The sequence below is a fragment of the Dipodomys merriami genome, unplaced genomic scaffold (genome assembly GCF_024711535.1).
Source record: "Dipodomys merriami isolate MVZ:Mamm:240054 unplaced genomic scaffold, mDipMer1.0.p SCAF_373, whole genome shotgun sequence".
Taxonomy (NCBI): Eukaryota; Metazoa; Chordata; class Mammalia; order Rodentia; family Heteromyidae; genus Dipodomys; species Dipodomys merriami.
In genome coordinates, this window is record NW_027205304.1 from 606,431 (window position 1) to 624,309 (window position 17,879).

At 45.6% G+C, this 17,879-nt stretch overlaps 1 protein-coding gene across 9 annotated transcripts in view; it reads right to left on the reverse strand.

Annotated features, from left to right (window-relative positions):
• The window catches only part of Agfg2 (ArfGAP with FG repeats 2), a 43,514-nt gene that overhangs the window by 19,027 nt on the left and 6,608 nt on the right, over window positions 1-17,879 (reverse strand). For 2 of the 9 annotated variants that reach the window (XM_069989297.1, XM_069989296.1), the window contains exons 1-2: window positions 12,402-12,759; window positions 716-809 (exon numbers count right to left, since the gene is read on the reverse strand). In XM_069989297.1, coding sequence (XP_069845398.1) covers window positions 716-809; window positions 12,402-12,622 — 315 coding nt within the window. In that variant the 5' untranslated portion in view covers window positions 12,623-12,759. Of the gene's footprint in view, window positions 1-715; window positions 810-1,031; window positions 1,313-9,498; window positions 10,968-11,006; window positions 11,068-11,697; window positions 12,128-12,147; window positions 12,218-12,401; window positions 12,760-13,185; window positions 13,240-17,879 lie in introns of those variants that run through there. The other 7 variants (XM_069989302.1, XM_069989303.1, XM_069989299.1 and 4 more) reach the window with 7 other exon arrangements.

Below are 17,879 nucleotides of genomic sequence, written 5' to 3' on the forward strand. Positions count from 1 at the left end.
AGCAGGAAAGTCCATGAGACTCTTATCTCCAATTAACCACCAGAAAACCAGAAGTGGCACTGTGGCTCAAGTGGTATTGCTCTCACCTTGAGCTGAAGAGCTCAGGGACAGTGCCCAAGCCCAGAGTTCGGTTCTGACTGACAAAAAAAAAAAAAAAAGACCCCCTAAAGAAAACTCCTGTGTGTGTGTGTGTGTGTGTGTGTGTGTGTGTGTGTGTGTGTGTGTGTGTGTGTGTGTGTGTGTGTGTGTGTGTGTGTGTGTGTGTGTGTGTGTGTGTGTGTGTGTGTGTGTGTGTGTGTGTGTGTGTGTGTGTGTGTGTGTGTGTGTGTGTGTGTGTGTGTGTGTGTGTGTGTTTCTTCCTGCAATCTTGAGATACAACTCCTGGCTGAGCCGGACGCTAATAGCTCATGCCTGTCATCCTAGCTACTCAGGAGGCTGAGATCTGAGGATCACGATTCAAAGCCAGCCTGAGTAGGAAAGTCTGTGAAACTCTTATCTCCAGTAAACTACCAGAAAACCGGAAGTGGTGCTGTAGCTCAAGTGGTAGAGCGCTAATCTTGAGCTGAAGAGCTGAGGGACATCCCTCAGGCTCAGAGTTCAAGCCCCATGACCACCACCACCAACAACAAAAAACTGGCTGGCATGCTGGAATGCATCCCAACCCAGGTGTAGTTTCTCTGAGAGTCAGCCACCTACTCTCTCTGTGGCAGCTTACCTCATTTCCACGGGATTGCAGGAATACCACTTCAGGTTCGGTGAAAGTTGTCATGGAGATGGATTTGACACGATGAGGTGGGTTCAGGCCTCTCCTGTGGGGAGACAGAGAAAGTACAATGTGGTGAGCACTACAGGTCTGTTTATGGGAAGAGGCAGAGGGAGGGAGATCAGAACAGCAGCACAGAAACAAAGGCTCAGACAGAAGCAGCCCCCCCTCCCCTAGGGCTGGGGGTGCACCTCAGTGATGGAGTGCTACCTGCATTTTTTCCCTAAAGTAAGGAAGATGGAGAGTAAAGGCTCCCACCCAAAGCTACCTCCTGATTCCAGGAAAGAAGAGGATATTCTGGAGACTCTGAGACCCAGAGAAGTCAGAAACATGTGCCCTGATGATTCTGGAGAGGTGGGTAAAGCCTGCTATCCACATGCCCCCTGTAGCCTGGCTCAATCCCCACAGGTCCAGCATCTAGTGTTCAGACTGTATGGCTACTTCTGGGAAGTCAGACAAGTGACCTCCTCCCATTTCCTGCCTTGTCATTGTTTTAGTTCTGTAGCACATCTCAAGGTTTCTCATACCAGAAGAAAGGCTACAATGAAGGCCTGCAATGAATCCCAACAACACTGACAAGACAGGATAGAATGACCAAGTAGGAGAAAGCTGGTAAGGGTCTTGCCAATCTGAGGTTCTGGGATGTGGAGGTGCTCTTGGAACCAACCCCCCAGGTATGGAACGATGGCTATAACTAGACTATAACTAGACTAAGGTCCTGAGGAACACAGAGGGAGGAGAGAACAAGTAAACAAAAGACGTATTTGTGGGGCTGGGTATGTGGCTAAATGGTAGAGTGCTTGCCTCGCATGTATGAGGCCCTGGGTTCTATTCCTCAGCACCACATAAGCAGAAAAAGCCAGAAGTGGCGCTGTGGCGCAAGTGGTAGAGCACTAGCCTTGAGCTGAAAAGCCCAGAGTTCAGGCCCCACTACCGGCAATAAAATAAATAATAAAAGACGTATTTGTGCCCATGGGGATCTACACTGCACCAAGGTATTCTGGTCAAATCTGGAAGATGGGCAGTGAATACAACCATGTTAAGTGATGGCAGAGGTGGGGGAGATGACATAGAACAGGGTGAATTGAGTTGGGCAGCTTTTTTTTTCTTTTTGCGGGGTATCAATCCTAGAGCCTGAACTCAGGGCCTGGGTGCTGTCTCTTAGCTTTTTCTTTTTTTCTCTCTCTCAAGGATAGTACTCTACCAACTGGCACCACACCTTCACTTCTGGCTTTTTTGGTGCTTGAGATAAGAGTGACATAAACTTTCTTGCCTTGATTGGCTTTCAACCTCAGTCCTCAGATATCAGCCTCCAGAGTAGCTAGGATCACAGGTATGTGCCCTGGCACCTGGCTTGGGTGGTTGTTCTTATAGATGACAAACTACTTATTAAGGGATTCTCACAAAGAACAGGATACTGGAGGCTACTGTCAGGTCGTTCTGCCAAATCTGCTGTTTGATTTTCAAATACAGTCTGTCAAAATATCCTCACACCAAACAAGCATTATCAAAGGGGCTGGTGCCTGAAGAAAAGGTGAGGGCAGGAAAGCCAAGAGCTAGGCTTTGGCTCTACATATCAAACAATAGTCCTTAAATATGATTTGCCCCAAGGTCATGTGGATCACATTTCCAAGACAGTCCAGTTTTCTCTCCTAAGGCCTCTCTTGCTAATGGCTGGGTTGGCTTTTAATTGTAGCCAGCCTGCTCTTATGCCTTCTCTATTACTCTTTCTTTCCTTAACCCCTAGGCTTTCCTCGCCCAAAATTCTAGGCCTTTTCCTTTTTCTTGTCCAAGACAGGGACTCAAACTCACTACCTGATGCTTTTACTCACTGGGTGAAACTCTACCCCTTGAGCCACGCCTCCAGACCTCCTTGAAGTATGGCTAGAGTTGCCCTTACCATCCCTATAATCTAGCCTTAGCCTTTTCTTTCAAGGCTGACACACTACTATTTGAGCCACACCTCCACATCTAGTTGTTTTTTGTGTGTGTATTTTGTTTTGTTTTTTTTGTGGTGGTGGTTAATTAGAATTCAAGAGTCTCAAGACTTGCCTGACAGGGCTGGCTTTGAACTTTGATCCTGAGAGCTCAGCTGCCTGAGAAGCTAGGATTACAGATGTGAGCCACAGGTGCCCTGCTTCAGTACTCTCTTTGACCTCTCACTAACAAATCTTTGCCAAAACACAAGGCATCATGGTAGGCATTTGGGGGCTGGGGGAGGATACAAAAATGGTAAGACCTAGTCTTTGACTACTAGGTGCTTAAGGAGAGGATCAGAAAGGTTTCTTGTCAGGTACATAGTGACACATACCTGTAATCCTAATTATTCAGAAAGTGGAGGTAGGAAGATGATGGTCAGAGGCGCCAGCCAGAGCAAAAGCATGAGATTCTTATCTAAAAAGTAAATGTTAGCAGGGCTCTGGTGGCTCACGCCTGTAATACTCAGGAGGCTGAGATCTGAGGATCACGGTTCAAGGCCAGCCCGGGGTAGGAAAGTCCGAGAGACTCCTATCTCCAATAAATCACCAGAAGACCGGAAGTGGCAATGTGGCTCATGTGGTAGAGTGCTTGCCTTGAGCTGAAGAGCTCAGGGAGCGGAAGAGCTCAGGGATACTGCCTAGGCCCAGAGTTCAAGCCTCATGACCAACCAAAAAAATAAACAAATAAAATAAACATTAAAAAGAAGGGAGGGGCTGGGAAGGTGGCTCAGAGGTAGAGCACTTGCCTTGCATGCATGAGGCCCTGGGTTCGATTCCTCAGCACCACATAAGCAGAAAAAGAAAAAAAAAAAGAAGGGAGCTGGGTGCCTGTGGCTCACACCTGTAATCCTAGCTACTCAGGAGGCTAAGATCTAAGGATCAGGGTTCAAAGCCAGCCTGGGCAGGAAAATCTGTGAGACTCTTATCTCCAATTAACCACCAGAAAACTGGAAGTGGAGCTGTGGCTTAAGTGGTAGAGCACTAGTCTTGAGTTGAAGAGCTGAGCAGTGCCCAGGCCCAGAGTTCAAGCCTCACGGCGAAAAAAATTAAGAAATTAAGAAATTAAGAAAGAAGGAAAGAAAGAAAAGAAAGAAAGAAAGAAAGAAAGAAAGAAAGAAAGAAAGAAAGAAAGAAAGAAAGAAAGAAAGAAAGATAGGAAGGAAGGAAGGAAGGAAGGAAGGAAGGAAGGAAGGAAGGAAGGAAGGAAGGAAGAGAAAAAAAGAAGGGGCTGGGAAGGTGCCTCAGTGGTAGAGCGCTTGCCTTGCATACATGAGTTTGTTTGATTCCTCACCACCACATAAGCAGAAAAAAGCCAGAAGTGGTGCTGTGGCTCAAGTGGTAAAGCACTAGCCTTGAGCTGAAGAGCTGAGGGACAGTGCCCAGGCTCAGACTTCAAGCCCCACAACTGACAAAAAAAAAAGACTGGAGGCATGGCTCAAATGGTAGAGCATTTGCCTAGCAAGCTCCAGGCCTCCAGGCCCTGAGTTCAATATACAATACAGACAGAATATATATATATATATATATATATATATGAGAGAGAAAGAGGAAAGAGGCTCTTTAGGGTGGTAGGTACCATTTAGTCAGTCACCGATGGATCAGGCAGAATGGCACTCCAGGATGTAGCAGTGGGGGAAGGGGGAGGGGCAGGAAGAGAAATGGTCATGGGATTGGCAAAAGGTATTATGTTTACACTAGAAAAACAGATTCTGAGCCTATCACAAGACCATCATTGACATTTCCTGAAAGGATAATCAGGAACTGTTAGCAAAGTGTAAATAGGGAAGGTGTGCTTCCTTATTATTGTGGGGGGGGGGGTGCACGGGTGTGCATCCATCAAAAGCAGATGCTTAGAACAATAGAACTGAGCCGGAACTGGAGGGTTGTTTGAGGAAGGGAGGAGGGTGGGAAGATGAAGGGAAATAAGAAATGATTTAAGTGTGCTGGGCCAAATGAAATGTGATAGAACAAGATGTTTCCATAGTACAGTACAAAAAGCACGGCTCTGACCTTGATGTGTGTCAACCTGAGCCACAGTTTGGAGGAAGGGAGAAGTTGACAAGGCAACACTGTGCAGCCCAGGAACAGGCCTAGTGACATGGCCTATGAGTCAGAGTACTTCTTTCTGAATCATAGGGAGGCCATTGCTGGCTGAGAGAAGCAATTTAGAAAGGAGCTCTCTCCTGCCAGCAGCTGAAAGCAAATGGTCTAGGTGTGTTGTGTTTCCTTGGGTCTGGTCCAGCACCATGTGACAGGCCAGATGTGAGTCATGGGCCTGGAATTAAACAAAACCCAACCCTCCCAACCAAGTGTACCCAATGTCCCCCAATGTTAACTCTCAGGTTTTTCCAAAGAGGAGAAAGCTAGAGAGGTACTGCCCTTCAGTTATCACACTAAATCCTTCTAGTTACTTCCACCCTGGAGGTACTGAGGGGGAAATACCAAGATAAACTTATTTGCCCAGCCAGAATAGGGCAATTTTTTCCAATGGAAAGAAAATCCATTACTGAAGCAAGTCATCTGGCCTGTCTTTAGTTTCTTTTTCACTGCCCTTAAAGTATCTCAAGTGACAGGTGTCAGTGGCTCCTGCCTATAATCCTACTCAGGAGCCCGAGATTGGAGGATCTGTAGCTAGGTAGATGAGATCAGAGAATCTAGGTTCAAGTCCAGACTGGGCAGAAAAATCCATAAGGTTTTTGTTTTTTTTGGGGGGTCCAGTCATGGGCCTGAATTCTTGGCCTGGGCGCTGTCCCTCAGCTCTTCAGCTCAAGGCTAGTGCTCTACCACTTGAGCCACAGCGCCACTTTCGGCTTTTTTTCTTTTTGCTTGTGGTGCAGAGGAATCGAACCCAGAGCCTCATGCATGCAAGGCGAGCGCTCTACCACTGAGCCACCTTCCCAGCCCCATAAGGTTCTTATCAGCAAAAAGTCAGAAGTGGAGCTGTAACTCAAGTGGTAGGGCACCAGCCTTGAGCAAAAAAGGCCAAGGGACACCACCCAGACCCAGTACAAACAAAAAACATCTGATGTGCTCCAAAATTCTTGGTGAATTAAGCCATTTGCACATATACCTGCTCCCTCTGCCCAATTCTCTTTTCCTCTCTCCCCTCTGTTTCTATTAAGCACACAAATATTTCCACAAATACCAGCACTTTTGTTCTTCTGTAGTCATTACCCTCAAGCCGGCCTATATTTTGCTTCATAAAAATATCAAACCTGCTCAGCTGCTCAGGTAAGAAGGTTCTGCCAGGTCAACAGTGGAAAAAAACCCAGTTCCACCTAGTATGCCAATTTCTTTCATTTGTGCTAGATTTGAACGTGGGAATTCCTGGCCTCTGAGTATTTGTGTTGGAATTCATTCACCCTGGGTCATGTCTCTCTGCCACTGGGACTCTACTCCTCTGCCTCTGTTTAGCTCTTTTCTCTAACTCAAACCAAGAGTCTCTATTAGGGATAAGAAACCTCCTTTTGTCCCATTCCAAGGTCAATTTCACTAAATTTACCGAACCTCTTCCTAAATTCTGCTTCAACCTATTTCCTATGCTTCTCAAGCCTTCCTATCCTTGCAGAGTCAAGTACAGGCCTCATATTACCGGCTACTTACCTCTCTAGTCTCAATTTGAATCATTTTTGTACATTTGTTTTTTCCTTTTCCCCTTCTTTCCATTTCTTTCAGTAGTTTATTACTTTTCTAGGAGTGTTATGAGTTATTCATCCTCCTCCTAAAATAAAGTACCTAAATCAGTATTTAGTGGATTGTCAGTCTACCTGCCCAGTAGAAGTAAATATGGAAGCTAAGGAGAGCAGAAGGGAGGAATGAGACTCAACAGGGGCAACTTACATGTGTACTTCTCCAATCCAGACAAATAGAAAAGTACTGAATTATTGAACAACATACTCTATCTTTCTTCCATGGAGATAAAAATGTCCTAACAGTGGCTCAGTCCTATAATCCTAGCTACTTAGGAGGCTGAGATCTGTAGGATGAAGGTTTGAGACCAACCTGGAAAAAATAAAAAGTTCCCTGGTAGGGCATTAGCCTGGCAAGTGAGAGGGCTTGAACACAAACCCCACTCCAACCCGCCCACCCACCCACACGAAAAAGAGAGAGAGAAAGAGAGAGAGAGAGGAAGATCTAGCTAGCAGACAGAGAAACTAAGATACATGTTATACATGAACTTGTCAAAAAAGAAAAGCCCAGAGCTATGGCTTAAGTGGTAGAATGCCAGCCTTGAGTGAAAAAGTTAAGGGACCACACCCAGGTCCTAAGTTTAAGCTCAAGTACCAGTACAAACGACAACAACAACAAAAACACAATGATTTATCCATAGAGCTGTTCAAGAAACCAGAACAAAAAAGAATATTTAAACCACTGCTTTGGAGCTAGATACTGCTTAGTAGCTAGTATGTTTGTGTGGTGGTGTTGTTGTTGATGTTTGTGCTGGACCTGATGCTTGAACTCAGCGCTTAGGTGCTGTCTCAGAACATTTTTGCTCAAGGTTAGCACTCTACCACTGGTGCCACAATTCCACTCCAGATTTTTGATGGTTAGAGACAAAGAGTCTCCTAGACTTTCCTGCTCAGGCTAGCTCTGAACTGAGATCATCAGATCTCAGCCTCCTGAATAGCTAGGATTGAACGTGTGAGTCACCAGCATCCATTGAGAATGGTTTGTTTTATCTCATCTTAAGCATCAAATAGTAGGTTCTTTCTCCACTAGATGAGTTAAAACTAGAACTAAACAAACAAGCATATGCATATGTTGGAGGAAATTAAAAAGACTCTGATTCCAGGTTAAGGAAATTAGGTACTGGAAGAAAATCAAATACTTGAAACTAGGTCAAATTTGGGACCTACAACTGTGGCAGCACGTATGCAAATTTAGAAGCAGCAGCAGCCAGCAGCCTCTCTCAAGCCCTCACTCACACCAACGCTATAGGCTTTTGCTACAGCTGAGAAAATATTTCTCATTAAAAAAGAAAGCAGGGTAGGGAGGGGAGAGGGCTGAAGAAAGAAATAAGCTCACACATGCAAGGATAAAGAGATCTTCACAGCCACCCACCAATATTTACATGTGGATTTTTCTCTATATCAGGAAATTTACCATTGGCTGGAATAATTAACTTTGCTCCCTACCAGCTAATTCAGCCAGCTTGGGAACACCAGCAATTCTGCACACAATCCCCCAGAATACTCCTCCAGAACAGGCAGGCACTTTATTTATTTATTTACTTATATTTATTTATTTATTTATTTTTTGGGTCAGTCATGGAGCTTGAACTCAGGGCCTGGGTGCTGTCCCTGAGCTTTTTTGCTCAAAGCCAATTTGAGCTTCAACACCACTTCTGGTTTTCTGGTGGTTAATTAGAGATAAAAATCTCATGGACTTTTCTTCCCAGGCTGGCTTTGAACCGATTCCTCAGATCTCACAGGCAGACACATTTTTAACACAGTCTACAGAAAGTTTACCTTTAAAATAAAGCTGATTGTTCCAGTTACTGGTGGATCACACCTGTAATCCTAGCTATTTATGAGGCTGAACTCTAGAGGATCATGATTCGAAGTCAGGCAGGAAAGTCCATGACACTTTTATTTCCAGTTAACTACCAGCAAAGTTAGAAGTGGAGCTGTGGCTCAAGTGTAGAGAGCTATCCTTGAGCAAAAGAAACTCAGGGGAAAGCACCAAGGCCCTGAGAACAAGCCCCAGGACTCGCAAAAAAACAACAAAAAAAACCCAAACCTCCAAAATCCAAAACCAAAACCAATCCTGAGGTCTCCTTTCTGTGGCTAGGATTCTAGAGATGAGATTTCAAATTTCCCCTCAAAATACTTGAGGGAAATTTTCAAAAAGATGATTTATTTCCATCATACTATCCACAAGTATAGAAGTATATACAAAAGGATTGTGTGTGTATGTGTGTGTGTGTGTGTGTGTGTGTGCGCGCGCGCGCGCGTGAGAAGATACTAAGGCTTAATTCAGGGTCTCCTACACTCCCTTGGCTTTTTTTTGCTCAAGGTTGATACTCTACCAGTTGAGCCATACCTCCACTTTCAGCTTAATTAGAGATAAGAATCTCAGACTTTCCTGCCTGGGCTGGCTCCAAATGGGATTCTCAGATCTCAGCCTCCGGAGCAGCTAGGACCAGTACCCTGCTTGTTTTATTTACGAGTACCATATCTCCAGTTCCTTACACTTAACCTGCAGCTCAACAGGTACTGAATAAATAATTGTTGACTATCTGTGGCAGGTTGTTGGCCTGCAACAATTTTACTTCCCCCACCACTGAATCCTAATCTCTGCACAACCAACCATTTGGACTAAAGATATCAAGTGTTCCTTGTGCCGCTGTGAGCCTGCAGAACTGGGTGTGTTCTCTTCACTTAGCAGCAAGCAAGAAGCACCTCCTGCATCACAGCTTCCACCTGTGGTTCAGCTGCCAGCTCCTCCAGGCCCCACAAAAAGGACACAGGTATCACTGGAAGACCCTTCTAAAGGATTTCTATACCTTTCCCTAGTCCTGCTAATTAAAGCTCCAATTAGCAAATGAAAAGTACCACCAGAACTCAAGCAAATTATAGCCAGGAAAAAGCTAGCTCTCATTGGCCCAACTCTTTCTTTGCCCTTCCTTCCTTCCTTCCTTCCTTCCTTCCTTCCTTCCTTCCTTCCTTCCTTCCTTCCTTCCTTCCTCTCTCTCTCTCTCTCTTTCTTTCTTTCTTTCAGTCTCCCTAGATTTCTAGGCTAGCCCAGAAATCTTACCTCTCCTGCTTCAGGTCCCAAGTGGTGGGATTACAAGTGTGTACCACCATGCCTGGCTCCCAGGTCCAGCCTGTAATCTTTCACTCTCTTCTTACTTCCTGTTGAAAAAGGATTGGCCTCACTTCTCACTTTTTTTTTTTTTTTTTTGTCAATCGTGGGGCTTGAACTCAGGGCCTGGACACTGTCCCTGAGCTCTTCAGCTCAAGGCTAGCACTCTACCACTTGAGCCACAGTGCCACTTCCAATTTTTTCTGTTTATGTGGTGCTAGGGAATCTAACCCAGGGCCTCAAGCATTCGAGGCAAGCACTCTACCACTGAGCCACCTTCCCAGCCTTCTCTTCTCACTTTCTAAACATTAAAATAATATTCCTAAAAACTTACTTCAAAAATCACTCTGAGTGATTCGAATACTTTAACAAAATTCTGAGCAAAAAACATCCTCTTGAAACTTCAAAAGGGTTGGCAGATCCCTCTCACTCCCTACCATGGGAACAGAAGCTCCAAGGAACTAAGCCCCACCCAGTTTGAGATATAAACACGTCAGAGCCAGGCCTTTTGGACTTCTTCTTTATTAAAATAACTGTGTGGAAGTGACACTGTGGCTGAAGAGCTCAGGGACAGTGCCCAGGACCAGAGTTTAAGACCCATGACCAACAATAAAAACAACAACAAACTATCAATCTTCTGCCACCTCCATCCAGTGTAAGCTCAGTTCACATGTCTGACTTTCTGTCAGTAAGCCCAATGAAAGTGATAAGTGATCCAGGAAAAAGTGATAAGGTTTCTTACAAACTGTGTGCTGAAATGGCAGGAGTTAACTTTTCTAGTAAAAGAAATCAGGTTTTTAATGTAGCCTACATCCTTTGGCCTGCCTTCTGTCCTGATTATGGGTTATTCCTTATAGACAGGAAATATTATTTATGGGATCTATCTAAGAGTTAGAACAGAATGAGAACACTGCCTGTCCTTCCCATTTAGGCAGTTTTACCTTTTATACCATCCCAGATTTGCAATGGAATGAATTAACACTATTTCCTGATACTTTCTTCCTAGACCCTACCTCTGCTAGACCATCAGTATAAGCTTCTTGCTTTGCTTTCCTTCTTCCCAGACTCTCTCCCTCTTTCTACTTTCCTCTATAAAATACTCCTAAACCTCATTCCTTCCATGCCCAGAGTAATTGCCCTAGACTCAGTTCTCTTGCGTCAACTGAGTTTCTATTTCATCTTATGATAGTCTTATTTGTGTTCTAAATTCCTGTCCCAAGAGCCACAATGGCTTTTACTTAGATCAAAATCAGGTTCATCCTCACAACATGCCAGGAAATTTGACACAACACCCAGAGAAATTGGATAAAGCAGGTAAAAATTGAATAGAGAAATAGTCTCAAATTGTACCTTAGAAGAGGCCTGGATCTTTATTTCTGGACTGCCATAATCATAACTAATATGAAACAACAAATGTTGAAAACAGCAACCCCCATATGGCACTGGATAAGTTACTAAACCTTGCTTTGCTTCTGCTCTTCCATCTGTCATACAAGAACAATACTGCTTGTTTCTCAGCTCCTAAGCATATAAAAACAAGGGAAGCTTTGCTTGTTAAAACAGAACAATGGTGTATTAAAATAATGCTTTAAATAACAGGCAAAATAAAACCCTCAACAAACTTCTAAAAAGATGTAGGCCTGAAATCATATGTTAAATTATGCATCTAATCAAATACTTTTCTAAGTAGATAGGACTTACTTTATAAAACTAAAGCCAAGGCTCCAAAGTAGCTCTGGCATGACCAAATACAGTGTTAATGCCAGGGGTAACATGACAGATGATACAAGAACAATGCCCCCACACCAAATTTAGCAGAGTTTAATGAAGGCTACCACTAAGACCTAGCATGGCAAGGAGAAAATAAAAAGTATAAATGGTCAGGTGCTGATGGCTCACATCTGTAATCCTAGCTACTCAGGAGGCTGAGATCTGAGGATTGTGGTTAAAAGCCAACGCAGGCAGAAAGACTTTTTTCTCCAATTAACCACACATACACGCACACACAAACCAGAAGGTTTGCGCTAATGGTAGAGCTCCAGCACTGAGAAAACAAAAACAAAAAAAACTAAAGAACAGAGCCAGACCATGAGTTCAAACCTCATTACCCACACAAAAGTAAAAGAAAAATAAAATGATGGTTCACCATACCTTTGGAAAAGTTAAGCTCTCTACCAGAATAACCCATTGGTTCTCATCTCATACTAGATCTTGAAGTCTATAGGCGTGACAGCATTCCAAAACCTTGCAAGAATACTATCTACAACTGAACCCACGCTCCTGATCTGCCACTGTATATGCCTAAGCCAACAACCTGGTTAACTCGCCTATTTCCCCATTCCTACTGCATCACAGAACTCCCGAAGCCCCCAGAAAGAAAGGTACTCTATCATAATCCAAGTTAACCCAAACTCTTTGCCTTTTTGGCTTTCCATCTCCAGGAAGTTCCTTTTAACTGTGTCCCTTTTCTGTCCCTTTAAATCCCTCTATCCCCACCCCGGGTTTCTTTTTCAATTCTTGCCCACTTTGTTCCTCAGCACCTGCAGTAGGCCTCGCCTCCTTCCAGGAAGCCTGCGTGTCTGTCCTTACCCCCACCCTCACCTCTGCAACGCGATGGCTTCAGCCTCTCTTGGTCCCCTGCGTGGCCCTTCCTCACGACATCCCTGCAGTGGACGACTCTTCCGTCAGGTGCGATGTCCTCTGGTGCCCCCCCCACCCTTGTTGTCCTCAGCCCTCCGACCCTGGGCCTCCCGCACTGCCCCGGGTCCCCGAGATCCGCCCCCACACCCATGCGGTCCTCCGCCCTCCCTTTCCCGATCTGACCCCCACCCCCACCCCGCGGCAGGCTCACTCACAGGAGGCCGGAGCAGGTGGTGCAGACGAAGCTGCCCACGGTGATGTCCACATAGGTGACCCCGCGCTGGGCACACTCGAAGCAGTGACGGTTCCCGGCCTGGCTGCAGCCGCCCAGCTCCCGCACCCGGCGACACCACACCTCCGAGGCCGCCTCCGCCTCCGCCTTGCCCCCGCTGACCCCGCCACCTGGGCCTGGGCCCTTCTTAGCCGCCATCACCATCACTGCTCAGTCTTTCTCCTTCCCTTTTGCAAGTCCGCAATCGCTCCCTTCAACCTCCCGCCGCCTTCCCGCCTCCGCCGCCTTCGCACACCCGGCAACCCTGACAGAAGCTACGGAGCCAGCGGCGTCAGCGCGAGCCTCTGCCGCCTCCTGCCTCGCCTGTCCTGCACGCTGATTGGCTAGTCTTCTCCCACCTTCTGACTCTGATTGGCTCTCTCCAGAGCAGCCTCCGGTTGCCGGAGCTCCCAACGCCACGCCCCACTGCCTTCAGGATTTCTGCCTCTCCCATTGGCTAGCAGAGACCCCGGCTGCAAGAGGTGTGCTTGCCCTCTCCTCATCCCCGCCTCCTCTCGCCACCGACTCAACTTCGGCCAGCCCCCTAGTTTCAATTGGTGATTTGTCGGGACTAGGGTTCCTAGGCTGGCTCTGATTGGCTGTCAAGGCCGCAAAGTTAGCGCGCGAGCTAGTGAAGGTGTCCTGCGCAAGCGCAACTCTTGTCGTTGTTGTCGTCGTCCGCTTCTTCCCCCCCCACATGATAATTCCCGCCAAATTTCAAAGCTTACTGTAGACTGCGTAGATTGACATCCAAAGCAGCAGAAGTTGTTCCATAGGACTGACTGGAAGAAAGTAGGAGAAGGAGAGAGATCTTTATAAATCTATTTCATTTATTTCTACCCTGAGCCATAGATGGGATCACGTGGCCCAGTCAGGATTCGAAGCTGAGTCTCCGACCTTAAAAACTTTGCTATTAACCACCATGCTTGGTAGAATAGTATTGGTTATTCATTTGACAGACACTTCCTGAATATATGCTTCCCCCCGCCCCCCACCCCAGACATGTTCTAGACACAAGAAATACAACAAGAAGGGCTGGGAATGTGGCTTAGTGGTGGAGTGCTTGCCTAGCATGAAGTCCTGAGTTCGATTCCTCCGTACCACATAAACAGAAAAGGCCAGAAGTGGAGCTGTGGCTCAAGTGGTAGAGTGCTAGCCTTGAGCAAAAGAACCTCAGGGACAGTGCCCAGGCTCTGAGTTCAAGCCTCAGAACTGGCAAGAAAAAAAAAAAAATAGAAATAAATTCAGCAAAAAAAAAACCCACAAAATCCCGACCTTTGTAGAACTTACCTTCAGAAGCAGACCCAAAACAATGAAGCATGAGTGAAGGGCAAGGGTGCCTCACACCTGTAATCCTACCTACTTAGGAGGCTGAAAAACTAGGTTCAAAACTAGCCTGAACAGTAAAGTCTGTGAATCTCTTATCTTCCAGTTAATCACCAGAAAACTGAAGGTGAAGCTGTGGCTCAAGTGGTAGAGCACTACCCTTGAGTGAAAAAGTACAGCAAGAGCATGAAGGCCCTGAGTTTAAGCCTCAGTACTCACACACACAAAAAAAGATGGCCATACTAAGTGACATCTAGATATGAGATGGGACATCTCAGCCCCTTTTATACATTCCTTTTGAATGTTTTTCAAGGTTCACAACTTCCAAGTGCTATCTATCCCTCCTGTAGTCCCTTGTTAGTCAAGGATTATTTCTTCCCATCTTAAGACTTTGAACAAACTGGGAAGTTTAGCTAACAATGGTGGTGAATGAAAAACAATTAGAATGTTCCGTCATATTCTGATCGTTTTTCTGGTAGTTTTTGCCACTGGGTGTGGTCCAGCAAGGGAAACCAAAAGACTCATCCTCCTCCCATGTCAGTTCCACCCAGGTCATATCAGGGAGAGACAGCTCTATTCATCCCTCATAATCAGCGGGAACACAGCCAGCAATGGGGACAGCCATTGCTCTAGTAACAGAAGTCCCAAATGGCCAGGTGGAACACTTGCTAATTTCCTTGGTGAGAACACCTTGCCCATTCACAGTTAAGGCACAGAGCCTGAGTAACTTGGGGGATGGAAAGCAAATATTTTGTTTTTGTTTGGTGCTGGCCCTGAGGCTTGAACTGCAGGCTTGAGTGATGGCCCTTAGCTTTTTCACTCAGCACTGGTGTTCTCCCACTTGAGCCACAGCTCCACTTCCAGCTTTTGAGGAAGACTATGAGATAAGAGTCTCATGAGAGCCAGGTGTAGGTGGCTTACACCTGTAATCCTAGCTACTCAAGAGGCTGAGGGCTGAGGATTGCAGTTCAAAGCCAGCCTGAGCAGAAAAGTCCGTAAGACTCTTATCTCCAAACCACCAGAAAACTGAAGTGGTGCTGTGTCTCAAGTGGTAGAGCGCTAGCCTTAAACTGAAGAGCAAGTCTCATGGCCTTTCTTGCCTGGGCTGCCTTCAAAACCTTGATCCTCAGATTATAGCCTCCTAAGTAGTTAGAATTATAGGCGTGACCTACCATAGTGACTGGCTAGTAAATGTTTTAAAAATCATGAAAGATGCCACCTTCCACTCTAGCCCTCAGTTTCTGGACCTGTGTCTTGGCTGGGGAGAATTGGTACTGGGGTTCCATCACTGCTCAGATCGCATTTCCCTAGGTATGGGAGCACCCCAGGCTTTCAGATATGATCTCCTAGATATTGCTAGATCAGTTTTCAGGAGACTATTGTTCTCCAAGGCCAGCTGCTTCTAGTGGATAGGAAATATGATAACAGCTCATTGTTGACCAACTATCCTATTCCTGTTACTGAGAAGGGACTTGCTTGGTTGCAAATTGTCTCAGAACACTCCATGTTACACACAGTCAGTAATTCCAGGGATGATGAAAGAGTCTAAAGTGGATCGTGTGGGGGAAAGAAAACTCATATGTTAAAAAAAAAAAAAGTTTCTTGAGGCCAGGCCAGTCACTGGTGGCTCACGTATGTAATCTTAGTTAATCAGAGACTGAGATTGGAGGATCTCCCTTTGAAGCCAGCCTGGACAGGATACTTCATGATACTTTCATCTCCAATTAACCAACAGAAAGCTAGAAGTGAAGCTATGGCTCAAGTGGTAGGGTGCCAGCCTTGAACAGCAAAAGGTAAGAGACAGTGCCCAAGCCCAAGTTCAAACTTCAGTACTGGCACAAAAATAATTATTTATATGCTGGGTGCTGGTGGCTCACACCTGTAATCCTAGCTACTCAGGAGGCTGAGATCTGAGGATCACAGTTCAAAGCCAGCCCGGGCAAGAAAGACTGTGAGACTCTTATCTAGCAAACCACTAGAAAACTGGAAGTGGCGCTGTGGCTCAAGTAATAGAATGCCAACCTCGAGCTGAAGAATGCAGGGATAATGCCCAGGCCCAGAATTCAAGCCCCATGACTGACAAAAAAAAGAAAATTATTTATAAGGCTGAGGGTGCCAGGCGCCAGCAGCTCATGCCTGGAATCCTAGCTATTCAGGAGGCTGAGATCTGAGGATCACGGTTCAAATCCAGCCTGGGCAGGAAAGTCCGTGAGACTCTTATCTCCAATAAATCACTAGAAAACTGGAAGTGGTGCTGTGGCTTAAGAGGTAGAGTGCTCACCTTGAGCTGAAGAGCACAGGGACAGCGCTCTGGCCCAGAGTTTAAGCCCCACGACAGACAAAAAAAAAAAAAAAAGGCTGGGGGTATGGCTTATGTGGTACAGTGCCTAGCAAGTACTGAGTTCAAATCCCAGTACTAGCAGAGCAGTGATTTCATGCCTGTAATCCTAGCTACTCAAGAGACTGAGATCTGAAGATAGTTGTTCTAAGCCAATGGAGGCAGAAAATTCAGAAAGACTGTCTCTCCAACTCATGAGCAAAAAGCCAAGATGGAGGTATTGTTCAAGGGGTAGAGTGCTAGTATTGAGCCTAAAAGCTAAAGGACAGTTCCCAGGCTCTGAGTTCAAGCTCCAGTACTAGTACAAATAAATAAAGAGGTGAGCATGGGGCCAAGAGGAGAAGGATAGATGAATGAAGAGGGAAATGAGGGGAGACTGAAGCCAAGAATTCATTGTATATATCACAAAATTAAGGAAAGTAAGGGAGGGGCTAGGAAGGTGGCTCAGTGGTAGAGTGCTTACCTTGAATGCATGAGGCCCAGGTTTTTTTTTGTTGTTGTTTGTTTTTTGTTTTTGTCTGGTCGTGGGGCCTGAACTCTGGGCCTGGGCGCTGTCCCTCAGCTCTTCAGCTCAAGACTAGCGCTTTACCACTTGAGCCACAGCACCACTTCTGGCTTTTTTCTTTTTGCTTATGTGGTGCTGAAGAATCGAACCTAGGGTCTCATGCATGCAAGGCAAGTGCTCTACCACTGAGCCACCTTCCCAGTCCGAGGCCCAGGGTTTGATTTCTCAGCACCACATAAACAGAAAGAGCCAGAAGTGGCACTATGGCTTAAGTGGTAGAGCATTAGCCTTGAGCTGAAGAGCTGAGGGACAGCACCTAGGCCCAGAGTTCAAGCCCCATGACCAACCAAAAAAAAAAAAAAAAAAGAAAAAAGAAAGGAAAAAAGAAAGGTGGGTTGTTGAAAGGATGATAATGATCAGTATGCATTATATTCAGAAACTGCTTTGTTATATGGCACCTCCTTTGTACAGCTACTTAAAGATAATAAAAAATTGTAAAAGCCAAAAACTTAATGAATTAATAAAGGAAACAAGCCTATCTTCCTCAGAGATGACTATATTCAGAGAAACTAAGATTCTAAGTAGTGTGCTGGTTTCAGTTAGATATTTATTTATTTATTTATTTATTTATTTGGGTCCGGTCGTGGGGCTTGAACTCTGGTCCTGGGCGCTGTCCCTCAGCTCTTCAACTCAAGGCTAGCGCTCTACAACTTGAGCCACAGCGCCACTTCCGGCTTTTTTTTTCCTGCTTATGTGGTGCTGAGGAATCGAACCCAGGGCCTCAAGCATGCAAGGCAAGCGCTCTACCACTGAGCCACCTTCCCAGCCCTCAGTTAGATCTTTGTTCATGAAACTAACACATTATTTTGCTATCTTCAGTGAAGCAGAACCTAGGCTTGCCCATCTGTGCAGTCCTTGCCAACACTTCAGGCAGAAGCCAAAACCTCAACTCAGCACTTTGGCCATTTCTTGCAATGAATTTGCCACATCTACTTGGCTTTTTCTTTTTTTTCTTTCTTTCTTTTCTTTTTTTTTCTGTGGCCACAGCTTAGGGTGATATTCGAAATATTAAACAGGTGGTTTCCATATGGCTACCAGCCAATTAGAACAGACACCCCTTTAGCCTCAAGTCAAGTTCTTGGAGGACAACAGCTGTGCTAAGCATTAACCTATTCGTTGCTGAATGAGAGGGAGGTCTAGTGGCTTAGAGGCAGATAGGTAGAAATGGGGTTCTTAAAAAATCCTTGCGTCCA